The sequence below is a fragment of the Gossypium arboreum genome, chromosome 12 (genome assembly GCF_025698485.1).
Source record: "Gossypium arboreum isolate Shixiya-1 chromosome 12, ASM2569848v2, whole genome shotgun sequence".
In the NCBI taxonomy this organism is placed as follows: Eukaryota; Viridiplantae; Streptophyta; class Magnoliopsida; order Malvales; family Malvaceae; genus Gossypium; species Gossypium arboreum.
This window is the reverse complement of record NC_069081.1, coordinates 96998434-97023262: the sequence shown is the minus strand read 5'-3', so window position 1 is coordinate 97023262 and position 24829 is coordinate 96998434. Positions and strand designations below refer to the sequence as shown.

General features: G+C 33.3%; 2 protein-coding genes and 1 pseudogene across 2 annotated transcripts; 1 reads left to right on the top strand and 2 right to left on the bottom strand.

Annotated features, from left to right (window-relative positions):
* Positions 1 to 5427: 5427 nt before the first annotated feature.
* Positions 5428 to 10339, bottom strand: LOC108477711 (dynamin-related protein 3B-like; annotated as a pseudogene).
* Positions 10340 to 12957: 2618 nt separating this feature from the next.
* Positions 12958 to 17612, top strand: LOC108479860 (beta-glucuronosyltransferase GlcAT14A-like). The gene is made up of 4 exons (XM_017782685.2): positions 12958 to 14459; positions 15182 to 15257; positions 15353 to 15468; positions 16976 to 17612. The coding sequence occupies exons 1-4, from the start codon at positions 13808 to 13810 to the stop codon at positions 17482 to 17484; spliced, it is 1353 nt and encodes a 450-aa protein (XP_017638174.1). The 5' UTR covers positions 12958 to 13807; the 3' UTR covers positions 17485 to 17612.
* A 6377-nt stretch (positions 17613 to 23989) lies between these two features.
* On the bottom strand, positions 23990 to 24500 carry LOC108477710 (syntaxin-124-like). The gene is made up of 2 exons (XM_017780219.1): positions 24384 to 24500; positions 23990 to 24334 (listed from the first exon to the last, which is right to left on the bottom strand). The coding sequence occupies exons 1-2, from the start codon at positions 24498 to 24500 to the stop codon at positions 23990 to 23992; spliced, it is 462 nt and encodes a 153-aa protein (XP_017635708.1).
* Positions 24501 to 24829: the final 329 nt, after the last annotated feature.

Here is a 24829-nt window from a genome sequence, read left to right as displayed (position 1 = left end):
CAAGCCTATAAATAAACATAGTCTATTCCTCTTGTATTGAATTCAATTTTTTGACATAGTGAATTTTCTTCTCCTCTGCCCGTGGTTTTTTCCCAAAAGGGTTTCCATGTAAAATTTGTGTGTTCTTTATTTTTTTATTTTTTTTAATTTTTCACAGTAAACAACTTCGAAAAATTACAAATGGACATAATCATCGATCCCACAAATGTGTGCCACAACCAGGTGCGTGTAGGGTTTCGTCGCACTGTTTAGGTTGACGACTCCATTGGGACTTCGGCCTTGTCTTCATGTGCATGTCGGGGTTGATCTTTGGCCTCGTCTTCATGTGCACATCGAGGTTGATTGGTGACCTCATCTCCTCCCTCCGTGGATGATTGCGACTGTGTTACAGTAGCTCATAGTGCATCCCCTTGACTGAGCCTGCGATTGCAAGGACAACCTTTCTTCACATACATAGTTGAAAGAGAAGAGGCATGAATATTAATTTTTTGCAGGCCAAGATAAATGCACGTTGTTGGTTATGGCCGCTACAGTTTGGTCCAAGGTCTCATTCAACTCCAACATGTTTTGACAGTAACAATTCAAGACTTTTCTTAACATTTGAGGGTTGAATTCATACCACTTTCCACACACAAACACCTTTTGACGCAGCTTGTTGTGCATATCACTAACACTTCGAAGCAAATTAACATAAAATTCCATGACAACATTATGAACATATGGCTTAACATAACTCACTAAACCTATTAAACCACCATTCTTAATAAGTATATCTATTTTATGATAAACAAAACTGTTTTCCTCCATATTATGTTCTTCTATAAAACTCTTTTTAATCAAGGAAACATACCTTTTGGAGCAAGCAACATCCAGAGACCTTCATTTTTCATTTCTATCATCCTTTCCTCCTGTTTCTTGGCTACTTGGGTGGCTTCAGCAAGAAGTTTTTGGATGTCCTCATCAGAAACAGAATCAATAATGGTTTTCGACTGAGGAACCTTTACCCCCTCCCCCCAAACTAATTGAAACCGTAACACCCCTATCCCGTAACCGTTGCCGGAATAGGACGAGACGTTACCAGAAATTAGGAATCAGATCAGAACAGTAAAATTTTAAACCTTTTCTTAAATAAAAGATCATTTATTTATATAACTAATAGACACAAACAAAGATCGAATTTAAAACTTATAAAAGTAAACTTCCATAAGATGCCATATTCGCATGGCTTATATACAATAGTCAAAATATCATTCTACTTATAGTCTATCCTATACATGCCATAAGCTAAGTCCAAATCACATGATTACCACAATAGTAGATAGTGTGACGAAGTGCTTATGATCCCCGAGCTAATAGTAAGAGTCAACGATCTACAAAAATAAACAGAGAAACATAACATTCAAAGGAAGCTTTCATAAACTTAGTAAGTCTTAAGCAATTTAAACAGTTGAACTTAAAAAAAAACAAACCAAATGTTCGAAATCACATAACACTTTCTGAGTACAATACTATTTGGCCGATTATGCACAAACACATATCATTTTACTCCGTTTATACTCAAACTCATATAAACATAGTATTTACAAGCTTCCGGATTAACTTTAATTCTTTCAAATTTCACTAGTGTATCACTTCACTTACTTTCAACATTCATAGTTAAATGGCATATCGAAAACTATCTTGTAACTTTGCATAATAACTGGATGCACACATATACAAATATACATATGAATTTATAACATCTTTTCATATGCTTCTCATTACACATTCTTAATTCCCATCAGATCAATCTCACATATATAATATATATATCACATACCTGAATCACTTAATGTGTAATACGAGTTTAATTTATCATCTTAGCATAGGATCTCGTAGTCATATACTTTATCAAATTCACTAGCACTTGGCCTGCGAGGTATAAAACCCGAACATAACACCAGCACGAAGCCTACGGAACTTTAAACCCGGATACAATCTCAGTACAATTTATTTTATATACTTTTTACTAACTTTGGCCTCATCAAATATCTAATAATACACACTTTTCACAATTGGTCATTCGGCCACATTATATACACATAAACATATGTACATTTCACACTTACCCATTCGGTCACACCACATACGCAAGCACATATATAAGATAATGTTTTTATCATTACTTGCTAATACATCATATACTTTGCTTTAATTTAAATAACCACTCAGCCATATTACATTTCTAAGTAACCATTCGGCCTCACTATACAAAGAAGATAGCACACATTTTCATAAAGGCCATTCAGATAACTTGCACACATTTAATAATAGCCATTTCGGCCTCACCACATATACATATCTTGCACATCAATTTCATCATATCAAAATCGACTAGGTATACTAGTCATTCATGGCTTATAGCCTCATTTTAATATGGATTTGGTACTTTGATTACCAATATTTAATCAAACATGTTCTTAATTACAATTATTTAACATTTTATTTTACATTCGGCAATGACATGTTCATCTCTAATAATTCAATACTTATAAACTTATAATTTCACAAATTTTAACATCAAAGATCCATCTAACACTCATATATCATTTCCTAACATCACAATTCAAAATTCACATATGGTTTTAATCAATATCTTATAAGCAACTCAAACAGTTTTATCAATGTTTACAACATAATCACAAATTCACTACAAGCTGTATTCCTGAGCAACAGTCATTAAATTATTTATAATTGGAGCTACGAAACTCCAAATAAATTGTCGTAAAATTTTCCTGAAAATAGACTCATATATCTTTTATCCATAAAATTTTCAGAATTTTTAGTTTGGCCAATCAATACCAGATTTTTCTTAAAATTTCCCCTGTTTCACTGTTTGACTAGTCTGACCACCCTTTACTACGAATCAAATTTCTAATTGTACAGAAGTCAAAATATGTTCTCATTAATTTCATTAGAAACTAGACTAATTAAGCTTTAATTACATAATTTTTCAGCTTCTAACTCCACTCCCATAATTTATGGTGATTTTCCAAAATCACATTATTGCTGCTATCCCAAGCAGATCTATTACAATTTACTCTTAAATTTCCAAAAGTTCAAACACTTAAGAACTTACTAAGATCTCAATTTCCCTTCTTCAATTTCCTAATCACATTAATAGTTTCACTTACTTTGTAACATTAATCCACAATCCATCTCATAATTCATTCGGTAATTTCATCACATAATTTATTAAAATACCATTTCCTTATATTGATTTCAAATACATTCAAGAATTTAAAGCATAATTCCATAGCCAAATGTATTCACTATTCGGCATTTACAAGAAATTCATAGTATTTTATTCACGCCTTAACTCATGATGCTTTCGGTTATTCCATCTTATCTCATGTAATCAAAATACCATTCACACATATTAGTTCATAAGACATTTGGCTATCACACATAGTCCTCACTAAATTCATACTCATTCTATTTACCATTACTTAACCGAAACACAGAGATCATATATCATTCTCTAAAACTCTTTTAGCATATACCTCATTTCCATGCACAATTCAATCGAGTAAGCTAGCCATTTTCGGCTCATATTATGAACATTATTAATCATTCGAAAAAATATATATTTATATATCACATATACTAAAACTTTATTCTATATTCATTTAATCTTTAAACACATAAATTCAACTTAATCGTTTAAGAACTTACCTCAAAAGTTATCGTACGGCTATATCGACTACACGACTACCTTCGTTTTTTCCTCGGTCCAAGTTTGTCCCCTTAAGCTCTTGATGCTCAATCAATAATTTTAACTACTCAATTTACAAACGGCAATGTCATCACTTTACATAACAGAAATTAAATTTCATTACTTAAACTATCCACGGCAATCACCTTCCGAGCACCTTAATTTTCTTTAAGCTAAACCACCTCATAGCATACATATACACATTTGGCTAATTATAAAACAAAATCAGCACTCATAACCGAATCATTAACTAAAATCACATTTGGTAATATGCTTAAATAATCTTCAATATTTAATATCTAAAACTAATTTGCTTGAGGTGCCATGAATTATTCAAATTGGCCGAATATCATTGAATTTCTAAAATCATGCTTATAACCACTTGGCCGAATTTCACATATCAAAGCCACTTATATATATTATTCAAAGTATTTAACAACACTTAAAAGTCCAAAACCGAATGTTCATTATGCATTTCCTTAGTTCTAGATTCGGCAAACACATGTATAATTACTAAAACTTTATTATTATTATTATTATTATTATTATATATATATATATTTTAAATCCAAAACCATAAAACTCAATTCATATAACACCAAACTCAATGCTAAATCACCCGAGGCACATTCGGCACTAGCACAAGCACACACACATTTAACTTTTATAAAATTCAACTTTTAACAAGCTCCCTATGCTTTCATGATAAAAACCGAATGCTCATCTTACCACCAACATGCATATTTAATTATCTCAAGCCTCTCTTAATCAATTTTATTCATAATAGCATGAACTCAACAATCCATTACTCATACAAAACAAACATAACCGAAAATCCCTTCATGAACTAATCATTCACATGTAACATACTTTTCAAAAACAAGCTCATAAACATATGAATTTTGGTATCAAATTGTCCATTGAACATTCGTTTACTATCTTCTAACCTCAACTCAAATTTCCTCACTCATTTTCACTAAGGCCGAATCTAAAATGCCTCATAAACTAAATTTATCAAGTGGGTTTCGCTAGAAAAGAAGAGAAACACAAATTCATCAACAATTTACAAAACCACATCAAATTACCTTCAAATTTGCCTCCAATTGACCGAACGGTCCCAAAACCATCCTTCACTCTTCTTCTTTTTATGAATTTCAGCTAGGTGAAGAAACAAATATGAGTTCTTGTTTTCTTCACCAAATTCTTATTTTATTTTTATCAATAAACTATATAATAATGAATATATCAATAAACTACTTAAAAAAAATATCAATTCATTATTATACATATAAAATATGCTTCTTTTGCTCATTAAAACCATCATGGCCAGCCACTAACATTAAAAGTGACAAATTGACATGCAAACCCACTTATTTGCATCATTCAATAATTAATCACTTAAAATAAGCCACACATATATTCAAAGCTTTCCACATAAGTCCTTTTTATTTAGAAACACATTCAAATTGACAAAAAACAAAGCATTCAAATTTCACACATGCATGATCACATATTTTAGACATAAAATATTATATTCAATTATTTCTATGACTTGGTTTAGCGGTCCCGAAACCACTTCCTGACTAGGGTCAGAATAGGGCTATCACAGAAACATTACACACAACCAAAAAAAAAAAGGTTTTTGACTCATCAGACAAGTCATCAAAACTTTCTTATTGGATCTTTCTTTTCTTGCTCGGATTTACAACAACTGGGGCTTTGCCCTTGTCCATCTTCTTTGAGGCTGCGAGGTTTGCAAACTCGTCTGCCACAATCGAGTGTGTATGCATTTTTCGAGCCTGCACTTGGCCAGAGGAAGTGGGCCTTTCTCTAGTTATTTCAACTTCTGGATCAAAGGCTCTTGTCTTGCTCACTTCTTTATCAGTTTGAACATCTTTCTTAGTATCTTCTTCAACCTATACTCGTTCTACCACATGTTCTTGGATGTTTGTGGTAAAAGCTTCTGTTGCCATTGTACAATCTAGATACGATGGTCCACATTCACTAATGTGTTGTCACTAGTTGGGATTTGTTCACTCTAATTTGTGATTACTTTGATAAAAATTAATTGTTAATATTATTAATTAATTATAAATTTTATCAAATCAACTTTAAAACTTAAGATATAACACTAAAAATGTTAAATTTAACATTGTTACCTTTATCTATTAATATATAAAACTTTTGTCAAATATAAATATCAAATTACATAAAAACCACTACAGCAAAATTGACTTTTAGCGGCATTTTTTTAGGCCTTTAGCGGCGCTTTTAACCGCCGCTAAAACTATTTGTGGTGTTTTTACAAGCGCCATAAAAACGCCAAGTTATAGATAATGCCGTTAAGGTCATGGCCTTTAGCGGCGCTTTCCCCACAAACGCCGCTAAAGGTCATGAAATTTAAAAAATATATATTATACTGAGTCATGAAAAATATAAAAAATTAAAATTCATTATCAAAATATTGAGAATAATATTGTCCATGATATAAATATAAAAATTTTCTATTAAAATTCATTATCAAATAAAAATAAAAATAAAAATATAGAATCAAAACTAAAATAAATAATAAAATTAGATTAAATATAAATATAAATAAAATACAAGAAGTCCAAATACAAAGATCTTGTTTGCGAACCTAAACGACAATCGAAAATGCAAAGGTCTTTTATAAAGGACAATTTGCTAAGTTTTGAACTAGAAATTCTAATACCTCGGATGACAATGTAAAGTTCAAAGCTTCATAAACTACACTCTCATCGGGACAAAATGCTAATGAACCTACAAACAGAGGGAAAAATATTATAGAATTGAATAGTCCGAAAGTGTCTAAAGAATTTTGTACACTACTCCAATCATTAATGCGAAGTCGTTGAAAAGGTCATGCATAATATGTACCTACAACATACAAAATAATGTAACGTGAAACCCAAATCCGTTAACTACAAAATTGTAGGAAAAGAGAGAACAGCTTAATATTTCGGTTAATTTGGTTGGTTTTTGTTAACGAAACAAAATTAACCTTCAAAATTTTTCAATGGATAATTCTACATATCCAACCAAAATATCGAACAAATCAAAATCTAGAAGCATAATATAGTGAAGATATTAATGAAGGTAAATTAACACATACTAAAAGTTAAAACAAATAAAATGAAGGTATAGAAACTTAACAGGACTAATCCTAACTAATAACCAAAATAACATTCAAATATCAAATTTTCTTAAAATCTCTTCATTAACCAAATTGAATTTTTATGGTTAACCAAAAACCAAATTTGGTCGATTAATTCAGCTAAAAATAAAAGAATATTAACAACAAATTATAAATTGAATTTCGGGATTTTGTCAAATTTTCCTAGAAAACTTCTAGTCAATAAAAATTTTGAGAAAGCAATCCAAAACTCCAACACTCAAATAAACTACATATGAAAACTACGTACAAATTGTTTAAGATAAGGATTGATGTATCAAGTATCTTAACCTCGCTTTTCTTCAAGTAACCAAGTTACATACACTCAACAACTCAAACAGCAAACAGATTAATGACTTACCTTCATATTAGGGAAGACTCCACCTCCGATTCTCACCATCCACAAAAATCTATTTCCCAATAAATATTTCTATATTCAGTCTAAAGAATAAATTCAATACTCTAAAACCCACCAAATCAACCAAGAATAAATTGAAGAGCTTCTCTGAATAGCAGTTTGAATGTCATCGTCAGTCAAGCCTTCACATGGATCAACCTCCTGTACAAAAATCAGTTAATCGCAAACTCAAAACCAACATCAGGCAAAAGTATTTACATAAAGGCTCTTGTTCAGAGGCACGTCTGAGCAATTCTAGAGTTGCAATGTAAAACCAATGTCTGTGTTTTACATGAAACAGTGTCATGACAAAAGTTAGAAAGTTCTATTTTATTGCCAGAAAAAAAGGGAAGGTGAGAAATTAACATCATGAAACCACTTATATTGATCAGGTTTTGTCATCTTTATTTTAAGCATCATGTCCTTGCAGACAACTTGTGCACAATCACATTGGCGAGTAAAATGCACTCATCACTAGAAACAACAGAAATATTAATGATAAAAGATAGTAACTAATGACCAACAGTTTGTACAATGATGTCAATATTAATAATTAACTGATGACAAACTTTGTACAATAATGTGATGAACTACCCTTCAACAAATCTTATGAGCATAGAGGCGACTTGATTTAGGTAAAAGGTACACTGAAAGTAGGAATGTTTGAGATAATATAAATAAGCCTGCATAGTATTGATCTAGGTAGGCTGTAACGATCCAAAGTTCATAATAGGTTCATGTTCTAATCTAGTTGGAAGTTGATTGAGATTTTTTTTCCCCACCAAATGTGTAGCATAAACAAGGGAAATAAATACACGGACAGGATATGTAAATATTTATATGAAGTGAGGGCAAAGTAGCCGAAGGTTCATACGCAGCTGAATATTTATAGCTAGAACAAAGCATTGACATGTGAAATTGAGTTATATTCCATTATATACCTACGTACAAATAACAAAAAAATAAGCAAATTGTCTGGAAACTGTATCAAACCATGACCAATAGTTAAAGGTTGGTTTAGCCATACTGGACGACTACGGAAGAACTTTTCCTCTGCCGCAAGGGCATCATTGATACTCCGGTTGAGTAAAATATACTATTTAAAGAATAAATTGCACACTAGTAAAATAAGATACTTGAGAAGTAGTATATGAATATAAGATCAAAGTAGAGATCATCAAGAAGCAAAACTATGATTATTTTATGGAGAGAAAGATATAAAAGGGTTTTCTGAGACAGTGAGTTGCCCATAAAAAAGCTTGTGTAAAATTTTTCAATCGATTCCTGATCTAGTGACCAGCCCATATAAAAGGCTTTGCCTTGATCTATGCTAAACATACTTAAGGTTGCCTAGAACATAAGTCGAGGATATCACACACCATTTGAAACAAATAGGGAAGTATGGCATATGAAAATAAAAGAAAATGACAGGACATGTAAATAATCAGGAAGATCCTACCATCTAAAATCGCAGGAAAAACCAATATATGTTCCTAATTCGAGGAAACAATATGATGAAAGACCAAAAAGCCTTTAGAGCATCTTGAAGTAAAGAATATGGAATAAACTTTAGAAAACTCTAGGAATGATAAATCATACGCATTAACAATGTACTCAGAATAATTTATTTAAAAGGAGTAACAACATCTTCAATTATGTAAGGTTATATATTTACCTCTTGACTACGATTCACAACACCTATGTAACCAAGTCGAAGGGGAATTACTTTCCCAAGCAGCAGATTACGAGCATCAGTACCTCTGTCCATTATATCCAACTGATTCATAGTCCAAAAGTAATCAGAAACCTAGAACAACTAATATAAGTCACGTCATTAATTTTAAAAGAGATTTCATATTCAAATGTGCACCTTTGTGATTACACCAATGGTTCTATAACATGCCCAAAAGAAAATTTGCTAAAGAATCCAATTAAAAAATATATTAAACAACAACTCGAATGCAGAAGTTGGGAGTTTGATCATATAATTTACCATCAGGATTAGCATTTCCAGCAATTTAAAGCGCATCGAATTTGCTAAGTCGAATTTGCGAATACTATAATCGAATGACTTGGTCATTTAATGTATGACATGATCATTGTTCTTATTCGAGCTTCAATGTCGAGGGCTAGTCACCCACGAAACCTTTGTGATTCCGGCAAATCCACGAGAGTGATATCAAGAACATTTGGTGAGAAAATCTTAAGTCGAATCTGCTTGTCAGAAACACCTTTGTTTCCTCCAGCCTCCCTATCCGTCTCAGCCTGCAATTGATTGAGACTTCAGACATTTTTCATTTTTTAGTATTTAAACACACGCATGTACACACACAGAAATGCCTATGTAAATTAAAAGGTTGTATTTCCACTCACTCTGACTATCCACCTAAAGCCTATAGAAATTGGGTATCTTTCTTCTATAACTCAACGGATTTTATGTGAAAGCAAAAAATAGCAGAGGCACCTCTGGAAACCAGAAATTTCAAACGTCACCCAATTAAAATGTTTCTGCCTTCAATGTTTTATCTTACAATTCTAAGAAACCTTACAAACAGTTTGAAAAGGGGAAAATGATAATAAAATTGCTAACTCCTGCTCTTTTCAATCATAAAAAGCAAGACAGAACCTGAATCTCCCTGCGAATCTCAGAAAAGTCATAGAAGCGCTTGCCAGGCAAGTGAAGAAACTCGCCATACTCTTCATCACAACCATCAGGTTTACGCTTGGTCTAGAGAAGCTGAAGGATAAGAGGGCGACACATGCATATATCAGAACCACGAGGCAAGAAATCACGGCCAACTAGTGACTCTAGCACACTGGACTTGCCACTGCTCTGGCTTTCAACCACCGCCACCTGCAGCAACTCTATAGTGGACTGGCTACCAAGTTTAGCGAATATGTCTTGTAGCTTGTTCACTAGCGGTATAACGGAAGATTCCAACGGTGGCACGGATGATTGAGGCGGCGTCGATGCTACTGCTGCTTCTTCGGCCATTGATTTAAATGATTAACAGATTCAAGTTTAGAAAGTGAGGAAAGGGTGTAGCCGCTAGGGTTTTTTCTTTTTCTATTTAAGAAGTGAAGTAGAGAATGTTGCATAAACTCTATTGCTTTAGGATTTCTTTGAGGAGGGGGGAGGGAACCAATTTTGGGAAAAAGAAAGGAGGGAAAAAAAAAGATTTCATGTCAAATTTTGGGATTTCAGGGGGAAGGGGGAACCGATTTTGGTAAAAAGTCTTAAGGGTAACAAAACGGCGCCGTTTTATGTAAGATTTTTTATGCTTTTTTATAAAAACGCCGCTTATTGCTTACTTTTGTATGCGTTTTTTATAAAACGCATAAAAAGTCATTTTACTTTACATAAAATGGTGTCGTTTTGCTCCTCTAAAAATTTCTTATTTTGTTTTAATATATATAAACTTTTATCATTATCTCTTAAATAATTTAAACTATATTAATAACTTTAATATATTAAAATAAATATTATCTTCTTTACAATTATATAAGAAATAAATTAATATATAAATTAAAAATCAATCATATACCAAAAAAACTTTAAAATTATTTTAATTAATAGTATTTTATTTTTTCATTTTGACATGTATTTTTTCTATATTTTTACTTTCAAAATTTTTCTCAAGAAAATCCAAATGTTGCTTCAATTTTCCAACAGTGAACCCTAAACCATAAACCTATATCCTAAATCCTAAATATATATATTACAAGGGATAAAAGTAATTAAAAATAATCTTATTACTTACCCAAACCCAAAAATAATTTGATTTTTGTTATCTTATTAAAACTCTAACCCTTAAACCTTAATAGCCTAACCCTAAAACCATGAACAGTAATACGATCCTAACTGTAAAACAAAAAACCACAAACTCTAAATCATAAACCCTAAACCAAAAACTCTAAACCAAAAATAATAAACATTATATCATAAACCCTAAACCCTTAAACCATGGACATTAAACCTTAAATCTTAAATCATAAATCCTAAACCCCAAAATAATAAACATTATATCATAGCCTCTATCCCTCAACTTTAAACCATAAAACATAAACCATAAACCCTTAACCCCAACCATTAAACCATAATTAGATATTTAATTATATGTATACACCTAAATTTTGATAAAGATACATCTTAGAATTATATATGAATTTCAATTTAATGTGTAATTGTAGACGTGAAATTCTAATTGTGGTTTAAATGTATAATTGAAACTTTAATTTTGATTTAATTATCATACACATTTTAAAAATAAACACATCAATATATTTTTATATTGAATAAATATAAATATTTATGTATGCAATATATAAATATAAAATGATGTCATATCAATAATTGTGTTCATAATTTATGCTTCGGGATTTAACCCATTGCACACTAAACCATTGTTCATGTATACTTTTGGGATTTAACCCATTTTGATATATATATTTTTAAAATAATAATTTATATTTATCTTATTTAGATTTATATTATAAAAAATCCAAGAAACACAAGTTAAGTAGTTTACCATATTTACATCTAAACTCCAAACCTCAAACCCTAAACTCTAGGCCCTAAACACTAAATCATAACCCATAAACTAAATTACTTTTTTTGCGGCGTTTGTCCAGAAGCGCCGCTAAAACCTTGATCTATAGCGGCATTTGTCTAGAAGCGTCGTTAAAACCTCGATAAACGCCACTATTGTTCAGTTTTTAGCGGTGCTTGGACCAAAAACGCCGCTATTGCTCAGTTTTTAACGGTGTTTGGACCAAAAACGCCGCTATTGCTCAGTTTTTAGCGGTGTTTGGACCAAAAACGCTGATATTGCTTAGTTTTTTGCGGCGTTTTATTGCAAACGCCGCTAATGTATAATATTTGCAGCGTTTTTTTGTCCAAATGCCACTAAAAACGCCGCTAAAGCCCTATTTTCCTATTGTGAACACATACCATATTAAAACATGTTTGAACTTGTGCACTAAATGATCTTCTAAGCCATATATTTATTCAATGGTTGAATAGATGCAGTGTGAGTCTTGGATTAGAAGGCAGGCAAATCCATACTACTACTTATCAATAAACATATAATTAAGTTATTATTAATTAATCTTAAAGATAATAGTAAATGGTCCACAAGCCCCAATACATTATGATTTGTACCATGATCTCATTCACGCCGTTATTCGTGGTTGATTTTGTTTAAACGGTTAATCAAATCGAACTAATATTAACTAAATCTTTTAATCATTAGTTAAATTGAAATTTTTCCAAAAATAATTAACCGAACCAAATTTATATGGTTCTTTTTGTTAAAACAAGTATAAAACATATAAAAAAATTAAATTGATAATGTTAATTTATCTAAATTAATAATAATCTAATACATATAATATAAAATATTGTTTATTAAGTTCAATTAATTACCTAAATTGAAATCAAATTAACCGTTAATTAAAATTTTAAAAAAATTTTTAACTGAACTTCGACCGAATTAAATCAATTCAATTGAAGCGAAATTTAAAGATATAGGTAGGGAACCTTTCTTGGTAGGGCTCACATTGTAGAGAATAAGAAACCTAATAATAAAAAGTTGCATCCAGCCCCACACTTGAGGGGGAGATATGTAAGAAACTTGATATCTAATTTTCATATTTAGTTTTGGCGTAGACATTTGAAGTTATTACAATCTATACTCGCTAAGAGCCCGTTGTTTGGTGATTAGGTCGAGAGTTGTTGAGAACTGCAATTCACGCGCATTCAATAAGAATTTTTTTTAATTATCTATTTTTATTTCCATATCCTTTTGTGGGTCATTTTATTTTTCTTGTTTCAAAGTAAGCTTTTTTCTGACCATTAAAGTAAGCTTTTTCTACCTCTCCCTTTGAACTCTCGTGTATTTCAAGTATCCGGAGTATATATTATTTTTCTGCTTCTTCATTACCGGTTTTCTGGGTTTGATTAGTGAATAGATCTGGGTGACAACTTGGGATAAAAAAGCTGATTAAAGCTTAATTTAACTGCTGTATATATATTTTTCTTGAATTGCTTTTGTGTCGGTTACTATTTCGTGCTGTATTTGCCCACCTGCATTTGCTGTGTTCTTTTCTTCAGTTGATTAAGCCAACTTGGATCTTCTAGCACCAAACTGATTCCTGTTTCTGCTCTTTTTTCTTTTCACTTTCATATCATTCCTTTTTTGGGGTTGAAGGGGGTTCCTATTGATAGTTCTCTACTTTGTGACAAAATAATGTTCTTTTTGCTTGGAACCCATGTTTTGTTTTGAAGAGAATTTGGCCTCAGATTAAATGTTTCTCATACATTTAAGAAGGCGGTTTTGGTTTTGGTTCTGTTTTCGGACCTCCCTGCTTCTTTTTGGTCCTATTTCCTAATAATAGCGGTGGTTTTTTGCTTGAATCTTCACGTATCTTGGGTTCTTTAGCTTAATCTTGAGGCGGACTCCAAATGAGAAAGCTTTATAGGAAACTTGAGTTGATAAGAAACCCGTTGACAAGTGTGAGGAAAAATGTCAATTCGCAATCGGGAAGGGTGTTGAGTGATAGAAAATGGATCATCCCATTTTTTGCAAGCTTACTTGTATCGATCACTTTGTTTCTGTCTGCCATTTTTGGGCTGTTCAATACTCCTAATGGTGGGGATCAGTTGCCATTCGACATTATTTCCTTTGCTAGAACGGAGGACCCTAGTGGGTATTTTGTAGAATCAGATTTAAAGAAATCGTTTAACACAAGTGGGTATGCAAGTATGGAAGCACCTAGATTAGCGTATCTTATTTCGGGGACAAAGGGAGATAGTCATAGGATGATGAGGACCTTGCAAGCAGTGTATCACCCCAGGAATCAATATGTTCTGCATTTGGATCTTGAGGCTCCTCCACGTGAAAGGTTGGAATTGACTAATATGGTAAAGATTGATCCAACTTTTCGTGAAGTGGAGAATGTGCGTGTAATGGCACAATCCAACTTGGTGACATACAAAGGTCCTACGATGATTGCCTGTACCCTTCAAGCAATTGCAATACTTTTGAAGGAGAGCTTGGACTGGGATTGGTTTCTAAACTTGAGTGCCTCCGATTATCCCCTTGTGACCCAAGATGGTTAGTGCTAAGACTTTGCATTTTTATCTTTTTTATCATCAAGGCTGCTTCTTGTTATCCATTGGTCTCTGCGATAGGGCTTTTTCTATAGTATGAGGGTTTAAAGAACAGTACTGTGCTTATAGTACGAATTTTAACTCTAAATTGATCGTGAACTTTGCTTGCTACCTCCTACTTTTATCTGAATTGCTAGAGTTCTTTACAGCATTTTTGGAGAGAATTACATGCCTACTTCCATCTTAACCTTATTTCATATTACTATGGGAATTTTTAGAACTTAAAGCCTGGACTGTGAACAGGATTTGTAAAGGAGTAGATAATTTTAAGTTCCACTCAAAATTATGTTTATGAGAGGGCTCAATCAATTGGCAAACCAATGAACTGTCTTTTACAATGGGGTTTATGCAGTTTTGTTTAATCAACATAATTGTTTCAGACCTTTTTGGCTGTGTTTTTAGAGATTAGGTTAACTCATTTGTTGATTTCTACTACCTGGCCTTTTCATAGGCCTATTCGTTGCAACTTGTACTATCGTATTGGTTAGATTAATGGGTTAAAATGTTTGAAGAAGCTCCATCTGTGTGTTTCTTATTGTCTCTACTAGATGCATTTGTTGTTCAGTTGTGAAGTGTTTTCAGAAACTTAGAGGTCTGCTAAAAGGTTTGTGCTCTTTCAAGCCTGCTTACTGGAGAACACATCTGATACGTGTTTTACTTGTGCAGATTTGCTGCATGTTTTCTCCAATTTGTCAAGAAATCTCAATTTCATTGAACATACACAGATTGCTGGTTGGAAGCTGTAAGATTAATACCTAGTGTTCATGCTACTCTTAGTGTTCCTTTCTTATACCTTAATGTAACCCACTTTCCATGTGTATTTATGTTATTTTGCAGTAACTCGAGAGCAAAACCAATCATTGTTGATCCAGGCCTTTACTTGTCTAAAAAGTCTGACATTGCTTGGACCACACAACGCCGATCACTGCCCACATCTTTCAAGTTGTATACTGGTTGGTTTTTATTCTTCTTTATTTTATTTTTATTAGCACAACATACCGTAATAGTTTCTCAAACCATAGGTTGATTGTTTTGCTCATCACCACTTAGATTAATGTCAACAGTGTTATCTTGAAATCTCATATGGTGTTTTGTTGTTTTGGACTGATATGGTATCAGCATGTTATTGAGCCAAATAAGGATAACCTGTAATAACCTCAAATGGTGTTATCTTGAGTATTGTGGTATTAAATCTTATTCCTGTAAGAAACTAATTTTTGCATTTTAGAATCAAGTCTTCCATGTTAGGGTTCCTTCCTACCCTATTTTCATTCTAGGAAACTGAAAAGCTTCAATCAGCCGGAAAGTAAACCTGTTGAAGCAATTTTTTTAAACTAGGTTCAGAGGATTTAGTCAGCCTTTAGGTGCTGTTAGCTTCAAGCATGAGGCTGTACGCCAATATTCTCCTTCGTGTTTGACCTGCTTTTTGCTTTTGTCACTTGCCAGAGACAGACTGAAGGCTGAAAGATCATGTTTACCTTGATATTGCTTGACGTTTGCAAAGCTAAACCCTCTTGAGACTTAACCTGGCTCTCAACAATCAATAATTGCTTGATGCTCAGAAATCAGCTTGAACAAGCTGCTTGCAAAATTGCCAAGCAGCTAGCTCCCATAATGCAAGCTTTAAATCTAATGACGTAACTATTTCTTTGATTTTCTACATGGACCTTTGAGATTAAGGAGAGAATAGAGCTTAGTCCAGGTGAGACGAGCAATGTAGGATGGTTTCTAACTAAATGCTGCTTAATAATGTAGGAAAGGAGACGAGATTCTGGTTTTAAGCATTGTATCTAAACTCATTGCAACAAACTTGAAGTATGCAATCTTTTCAGTTTCATTTTGGCAGTGCTAGAGATCAAGATGTCATTATTATGTAGCCTAATTTATCTCATACAATTAATTTAGTTAATTATGAACTATAGACTGTAGGTATTATGTGGCTATACCATACCCCATTTCATCTCGAATAAAAGATTGGTTAATGTCTGTCTCTTTCTAGAAATAACAAATTTGAGAATCTTCCGTTTCAGTTGCCTCCCCTGAGTATTGGTTTCTTTGAGTCTATTGGAATGGCATGAAGAAATCAATATATTGTTCATTTTATCCTGCCAGTAATTAAACCAGTATAATGAGAAAGCAACTACTAAGATCTATAAGAATCATAATTTCCTGCAGATGTCCCAGAGTTCTCTAGTGCTGAAAGCTTCTGAATAATCAAATTTTGTTGTAGGGTTCCCATAAACTTGCTAGTTGGGGATTCTATGTGGACATAGATCAGTTCCTTTTTTCTTTTGCCTTTTCTGGCTTTGTTATCTTAGTCTTTGTTGCTTTCTATTATGCATTTTACACAAGAAACTTTTGCATTTTATGTGCATTAAATTGAAATCTGGGAATTATGTCGCTATTAATGAATTAAAAGAAAATGTTTAATGGTTGCTTTGCTTTGTGCATTATCTGCAGGTTCTGCATGGGTAGCGCTTACTAGAACTTTTGTTGAATATTGTATATGGGGGTGGGATAACCTCCCACGAACCATTCTCATGTATTATACAAATTTTGTTTCCTCTCCGGAAGGCTATTTCCATACCGTTATTTGCAACACTGATGAATTTCGTAGCACTGCAATAAGCCATGATCTCCACTACATTGCTTGGGACACTCCTCCAAAGCAACATCCTATCTCGTTGTCAATGAAAGACTTTGATAAAATGGTGAAAAGCAACGCACCCTTTGCCCGGAAGTTCCATAAGAACGATCCAGTCTTGGATAAAATTGATAAAGAACTATTGGGCCGAACTGGTCGTTTTGCAGCTGGAGCTTGGTGTATTGGGAGTTCAGAGGGTGGAGCTGACCCGTGTTCTGTACGCGGCAATGATTCGGTGTTTGCGCCAGGCCCTGGTGCCAAGAGGCTACAAGTACTGTTAAAAACTCTAATGTCTGAAGATTCTGGGAAAAAGCAGTGCTCATGATGGTTGTAAAGTGTTGGATAACTCAAAGAGTGCAAATGGCTGTATTCGTACTTCATTGATTATACGGTTGTCCAAAGGGCGGCGGAATTTTGTTTGTTCACATATAAAAATGAACCTTCATTTTATAACATTGTTTATTTTGCGACATGCATTCCCAATTTTAGGTGCAACTGTTATTAATAGAGTATCCTCAAATTATGCATATGCAGCCTTTGACCATATCCTCAAGAATCATTTCGGCCGGAGAAGCGGTGAAATAGCCCTTTCTCATATTACATTTATTTTGTATTTTATTCGATGCCTATTTATATATTTTCCACCGCTTCTGTGATATTCTTTAAATAATACGGTGTTTTCTAAACGGAATGACACAAATCGGAAATTTTAATTAATATCTCAATTGGAACTGGTTCTTGAGTTTCTGGCTTTCTGCCAGCTTGTTTGGATTTCCAATTTGCTTTGTTTTGTTTTGTCTTTTTGGAACTTTTTTATATCCGTTTCACGGTCTATATTGTTTTGTTTTTTTTTTTTTGTCTTTTTGGAACTCTTTATATCCGTTTCATGGTCTATATTCGGGGTTTGTAATTCTTCCCCTAATAATATCATCTTTAATATTCAAACCTCATCCTTTTATTGAGAGTGTAATGTATCTTGTTGTTATTGTACTTAACATTTGTTGGTGCAGATAAAGTTATTGAAAAATATAGAAAAATTTTTAATCTTTAAAATTTTTATTTCACCAAATAATAATCATGGTTTGTGACTTCCGGTTTATGTCTATTTTGCACTGAGCACATATATATATATATATATATATATATATATATATTAATATTTATGTGGCACCATACTTTTCATATTTACATATGAAATTACTTATAAAATGAACGAACTCTTGCAAAAGAATGGATATTATTTTTTTTCCATTGAAAACCCAATAAGCAAAGTTACAAGAAGATGTTCCAATCAGCAAGGAAATTAATCACCCAATCAATTGGACAGTTTCTTCTCCTAGTACAAACAATTATCCAATCAACAAGTTGATTTTCATTTACAGGAAATAAAAGGAGTAGAATTATGAAATTTTCAAATAAAATCCACAATCGAAGATAATCGCTGTGAGATCCCATTGTCATTGACATAAATTTGGTTAATCACCATCTTGCAATCAGACTTATAATAACATGAGACCCAATTGTTCCGATTGATAAGCAAGCATGCTTCTTTAATAGCTAAAGCTTCGACAACCTCGACCGAGCCCGCAAGAGTTGACAGTTTCTACCATCAACTATGATGCCATTAAAATCATGGAAAACCACCGCAATACCTTTCACGAGACGTATTGCAGTTAATTGGAAAAAAAAAAACATTCCCAAGAGCAAATTTTCAAAAATTATCTACCTGAACGAATACATTTTATTGTGAATGGAAGCGAATGTTTTATTTAATAAATAATTTTATATTTTATGGAACAGTTGAGAATAGAAATTTTGTTGTTACAGAAAAGGTCGTAATTCACAAAGATATGGCTTCCAGATGCCATGCCCATATAAATAGAACATTACTATAAAGAATCATCTTTTATCCTTTATAAAAACAAAAAACTTAAAATCAAAGTAAATGTTAATGGATCAAACGTATCAACTGTGGCCTAGTAAGTCAAAAATTGGTGTCCTGCTTTTTAGGTTCTTCAAATCCATATAAAAAGCATTGATTTTATTTTCACGAGGAGCATCCAGAATGTGAAAATAAAATAAAATAAAGAACACACAAATTTTTACGTAAAAACTCTTTCGAGAAAAAAAATTATAGGCAGAGGAGAGTAAAATTTACTATGTCGAATTGGAATTTTAATTATAAGAGGAACAGACTATATCTATTTATAAGCTTGTAAAGTCATATTCTAGTAAGATTGAAACACCTTATTCTAATCAATATAAAATAGATGGAGTTTAATAAGGTTTAAAAAATCTTATTCTAAAATAAAATAAAAGAAGTGTAGTTCTATATGGATTTTACTTCTATTTTATTTTATCACTGTATTTTATTTAAATAAGGATTCGGGTTATTTAATTCTAACACTCTCCACCTTGACACGAATTCTCAATGAACAAGTTCTTCATCACGAACTCTCAATGAACAAGTTCTCCACCTCTTCCATAAAACCCATTAATGGTTTAACTTCAACAATGAACACCAACCAAGTCTAAGCAATGCTCAAACTTGGTTATAGGAAGTGACTTAGTCATAATATCTGCAGGATTATCATGAGTATTAATTTTGCTCACAACAATATCATCACGAGCAATAATATCACGAATAAAATGAAATCGAACATCAATGTATTTTGTTCTCTCATGAAACATGTGATCTTTTGTAAGGAATATTGCACTCTGACTGTAACAAAATACTGTACTGATTTGAAGGTCTTCATTGAGTTCATTAAAGAGTCCATTCAACCAAATAGCTTCTTTACAAGCCTCAGTAATTGCCATGTACTCAGCTTCAGTGGTAGACAAAGCGACTGTAGTTTGCAAAGTGGCTTTCCAACTGATTGCACAACCTCTGATTGTAAAGACATAACCTATGAGAGATTTACTTCTATCAAGGTCTCCAGCAAAATCAGCATCAACATACCCAATGACTACATCTCTAGTTCTTCCAAACTGTAAGCAAACATCAGTAGTACCTTGTAAGTATCTTAAAATCCACTGAACTGCTTTCCAATGTTCTTTACCGAGATTCGCCATGTATCTGCTAACTGCACTGACTACATATGATAAATCTAGACGTGAACAAACCATAACATACATGAGAGATCCCACTGCACTAGTGTATGAAACATGTGACATGTACTCAATCTCATCATCTGATTGTGGAGACAAAGCTGATGAAAGTCTAAAATAGACTGCTAAAGGAGTACAACAGGCTTAGCACTCTGCATATTGAACCTGCAAAGAATTTTCTCAATGTACCCCTTTTGACTTAGGTACAATTTACTTGCTTTTCTATCTCCGAGAATCTCCATACCAAGTATCTTCTTTGCTGGTCCTAAATCTTTCATTTCAAATTCTTCACTTAGTTGGGCTTTGACCTTTCTTATCACTCATTTATCTTTTGCTGCTATCAATATGTCATCAACATAAAGAAGTAGATACACAAAAGAACCATCACTGTTTTTCTTAAAGTAAACACAACCGTCAAAACTATTTCTTTTGAAATCATGAGAAGTTATAAAGGAATCAAACCTCTTGTACCACTGTTTTGGTAACTGTTTCAAACCGTAAAGGGACTTTTTTAGCAAGAAAACATAGTCCTCTTTTTTTGAGACTATAAAACTTTCTGGTTGTTACATGTAAATATCCTCCTCAAGTTCTCCATGCAAAAATACAGTTTTTACATCTAACTGCTCAAGCTCCAAATCATGCATGGCCACAATACCAAGCAAAGCTCGAATCGAACTATGCTTAACAACGAGGGAGAACACATCTATGAAGTCCACTCCTAGAATTTGACTATAACCCTTTGCAACAAGCCTTATTTTATATCTAGGTTCTTCAACTCCTGGAGTCCCTTCTTTCTTTTTAAACACCCATTTACAACGAACAGTCTTTTTACCTTTAGGAAGTTTCACAAGATCCCATGTTCTGTTTTTGTGGAGTGATTCAATCTCCTCTTGCATAGCAAACATCCACTTTTCTGAGTCTTCATAGCTAACCGCCTCAGAATAATTAGATGGATCTTGATTCGCATCTATATCTTCAGCCACATTTAAAGCATAAGTAACTAGATCAGCCTCAGCATACTTCTTTGGAGGTTTAATTTCTCTTCTAGTTCTGTTTTTGGCGATAGAGTATTACGGTGAAGAAGCAACTCTATTCTCAATTTTGTCTTGGCTTGAGGAGTCGACTCAGATTAATCGATACTCCACCGCTTTTGATTTTCTTTATTGGAAGAGTCTTTAAGAGATAAGTTAGGCAGCATAGCAGTTTCATAAAAAACAACATCTCTACTAATCACAACTTTTTTATTTTCAAGATACCATAACTTATACCCTTTTACACCAGCTTTATAACCAAGTAAAACACATTTAATGGATCTCGGTTCTAATTTTCCATTATCAATATGAGCATACACAGGACACCCAAAAATCTTTAAATCAGAATAATTAGCAGGAGTACTAAACCATACCTCTTGTGGAGTCTTTTTCTCAATGGCAACGGATGGGGATCTGTTGATCAAAAAATATGCAGTAGAGGCTGCTTCGGCCCAAAACGACTTTGGTAAGTTGGCATTTGACAACATACATTGAACCTTCTCCATGATCGTTCTGTTCATTCATTCTGCAATGCCATTTTGCTGCGGAGTATAGCGAACTGTCAAGTGTCTCACGATTCCTTCTGACTTGCACAATCTATTAAACTCATCAGAATAGAACTCTAAGCCATTGTCTGTGCGGAGGTATTTTATTTATTTTTCTGTTTGTTTTTCAATCATAATTTTCCAAGATTTAAATGCGAAAAACACATCGCTTTTCTGCTTCAAGAAGAATGCCCAAACTTTTCTGGAAAAATCATCAATAAAAGTTAGCATATAATTAGCTCAACCTCTCGAAGGCACTCTAGATGGCCCCCACAGATCAGAATGAATATACTCAACGTTTCCTTCGTGTTATGGATTCTTTTAGTGAATCGAACTCTCTTTTGCTTCCTAAAAACACAGTGCTCACAGAAATTCAGTTTGCAAATTCCTTGCCCATCAAGAAGTCCTCTTTTGCTCAATTCTGTCATGCCATTCTCACTCATATGCCCTAGGCGCATATGCCAAAGTTTAGTAATATCATCATCTGACAAGGAAGAGGAAGTGACAGCTATATCACCAGTAACAGTAGAACCCTGCAAAACATATAACTTAGCAGTCTTTCTCTGCCCTTTCATCACGACAAGGGAACCTTTGAAAATCTTTAAAACCCTACTTTCAGTTGTGTATCTGTACCCTTTTGAATCAAGAGTACTTAATGAAATTAAATTTCTCTTCAATTCTGGAACATGTTGTACGTCACTAAGTGTTCTGACAACTCCATCAAACATTTTAACTTTAATTGTTCCACCACCTGTGATTTTACACAAAGCATTATTTCCCATCAAGACAACACCTTCAGACACTATTTCGTAAGTTGTAAACCAATTCCGATTGGGACTCATGTGGAAGGTGCAACCTGAATCAAATATCCACTCCTCGCTCACTTTAGAATTGTTAACTAAAGCGACTAAAAGTTCACCATTGCTATAGTCTTCTATAACATCAGCTTCACCGGAATTTTCTGGTTGTTTTCCCTTTTGATTCGCAGCCTCCTTTTTAATCTTGTTCTGTAGCTTATAGTACTCAGATTTAATGTGCCCTTTCTTCTTACAGAAGTTACAAGTTTTACCTCTGTTTGAAAACTTTGATCTACCCTTAGATTTACCGCGAGGATTTTGTTCTTGTGTCCTTCCACGATCATCATCAGTATTCCGATCTTATCTCCTACGAATAATGAGACTCTTTCCCTGAGAGTCGGGTTTAACCACAAGATGCTTCATCTTATCATACGAGGTCAAAGAATCATAAATCTCATCAACTGTAAGAGACTCGCAGCTATATAAAATCGTGTCTCTAAAGGTTGAATAAGACGGAGGCAACGAATAAAGTAGAACCAACCCTAGATATTCCTTATCATACTGAACCTCCATGGCCTCCAAGTTTGAGAGAATTTTTTTAAACACTGTTAATGTTCGTGTATAGACGCACATTCCTCTAAACGATGAGCATAAAGATGCTGCTTCATATGCAACTTGCTTGTTAGAGTTTTCGACATAAATATTTGTTCTAGCCTCTTCCATAATGCAGCAGCAGTCTTCTCTTTCATTACATCCTGCAAAATTTCGTTGGACAAATACAGATGTAATTGTGTTAATGCCTTTTGATCCTTACGCTTCTTCTCTTCATCTGTTAATGTCGAAGGCATCTTATCTATCCCTAGTAGGGCATCTTCCAAATCCATTTGCGCAAGAACTACTTGCATCTTAATCTGCCATAATGCAAATTTAGTGTTGCGATCCAACAGCAAAATTTCATACTTCAAAAACACCATTACCGTGATCGAGATGAATAACCCAGAAGCTCTGATACCAATTTGTGAAAATAAAATAAAATAAAAAACACACAGATTTTTACGTGGAAACCCTTTCGGGAAAAAAAAACTATGGGCAGAGGAGAAGAAAATCACTATGTCAAATTCAAATTTTAATTATAAGAGGAATAGACTATGTCTATTTATAGGCTTGTAAAACCATATTCTAGTAAGATTGAAACACTTTATTCTAATCAATATAAAATTGATGGAGTTTAATAAGGTTTAAAAAACCTTATTCTAAAATAAAATAAAAGAAGTGTAGTTCTATATGGATTTTAATTCTATTTTATTTAAATAAGGATTCGGGTCATTTAATTTTAACACAAAATTTTATGCGTTCTTAATTAAGATTGATGATAAAACAGGAAACAAGATGATAACAAGGAGAAAGACGGCAATTGCAAAGGCAATGCAACCCCATTTCTTTGAGCTCTTCTGATATTCCTTGGCTAACTCCAGTTGATCAGCCCCTCTCATGACAAAAGAACTGGCATGAGCCACGTGGCTCTCGATGTCAATCAGTTGGTATCCCTGTGCCTCCATCAAGACTGTCAAGTCTATGAATAGTTGGTGAAGCTCAACCATCCCCTTATCAATTTCCTGAATAACATCATGCCTCTCTTGTATATCTGACATTGTATCCATAATCTGCCCTCGCCCTTGTTCTTGAATTGCCTTTTCAAATAATGTTTCAATTTCTCATATCATCATTCACATTGTCTACATCTTCAAAGAAGTTATCAAGGTTCACTGTCTCTTCCCCAACCTCTACATCATCCAAGTGAACTTGTTGCTTAAGATCTAAATATTTCTTGAATGAACTAGAAGACAGATCATTCATTGCTTCAGCCTTGATGGGGTCAATGTCCAATGCTGGGCTTGAGTTTGGATGACCTTTCCTCCTTTGATCGCCTTCTCCTGCTATAAGGTAGGTTCGAACGTGAATTTGTGGGCTTCTTGTGGAGGAAATGGCAACAATAAGGCAAGCTCTTCATCAATGGAGGCGCACGAAGGTCGATCTTTTGTAATTGTAGGGTAGCACTAATTGATATAGTTGGACTTAGAACATGTTTATAAATTATTTAATTGTCAGCTTTTCTGACCAACAAATTTAACATGGATTAGGGTGGTTATTATAATACACCAGACAGTTTGAATTATATATATATA

What these genes read in the sequence shown, in the direction of transcription:
- LOC108479860 (XM_017782685.2), top strand. Translation starts at nt 13,808, where the DNA reads ATGAGAAAGCTTTATAGGAAACTTGAGTTGATAAGAAACCCGTTGACA. An exon ending in CAGATTGCTGGTTGGAAGCT is followed by an intron (nt 15,258 to 15,352) that starts GTAAGATTAATA and finishes GTTATTTTGCAG; the next exon opens with TAACTCGAGAGCAAAACCAA. An exon ending in ATCTTTCAAGTTGTATACTG is followed by an intron (nt 15,469 to 16,975) that starts GTTGGTTTTTAT and finishes CATTATCTGCAG; the next exon opens with GTTCTGCATGGGTAGCGCTT.
- LOC108477710 (XM_017780219.1), bottom strand. Translation starts at nt 24,500, where the DNA reads ATGAATGATCTGTCTTCTAGTTCATTCAAGAAATATTTAGATCTTAAG. An exon ending in TTGATAACTTCTTTGAAGAT is followed by an intron (nt 24,335 to 24,383) that starts GTAGACAATGTG and finishes TTATTTGAAAAG; the next exon opens with GCAATTCAAGAACAAGGGCG.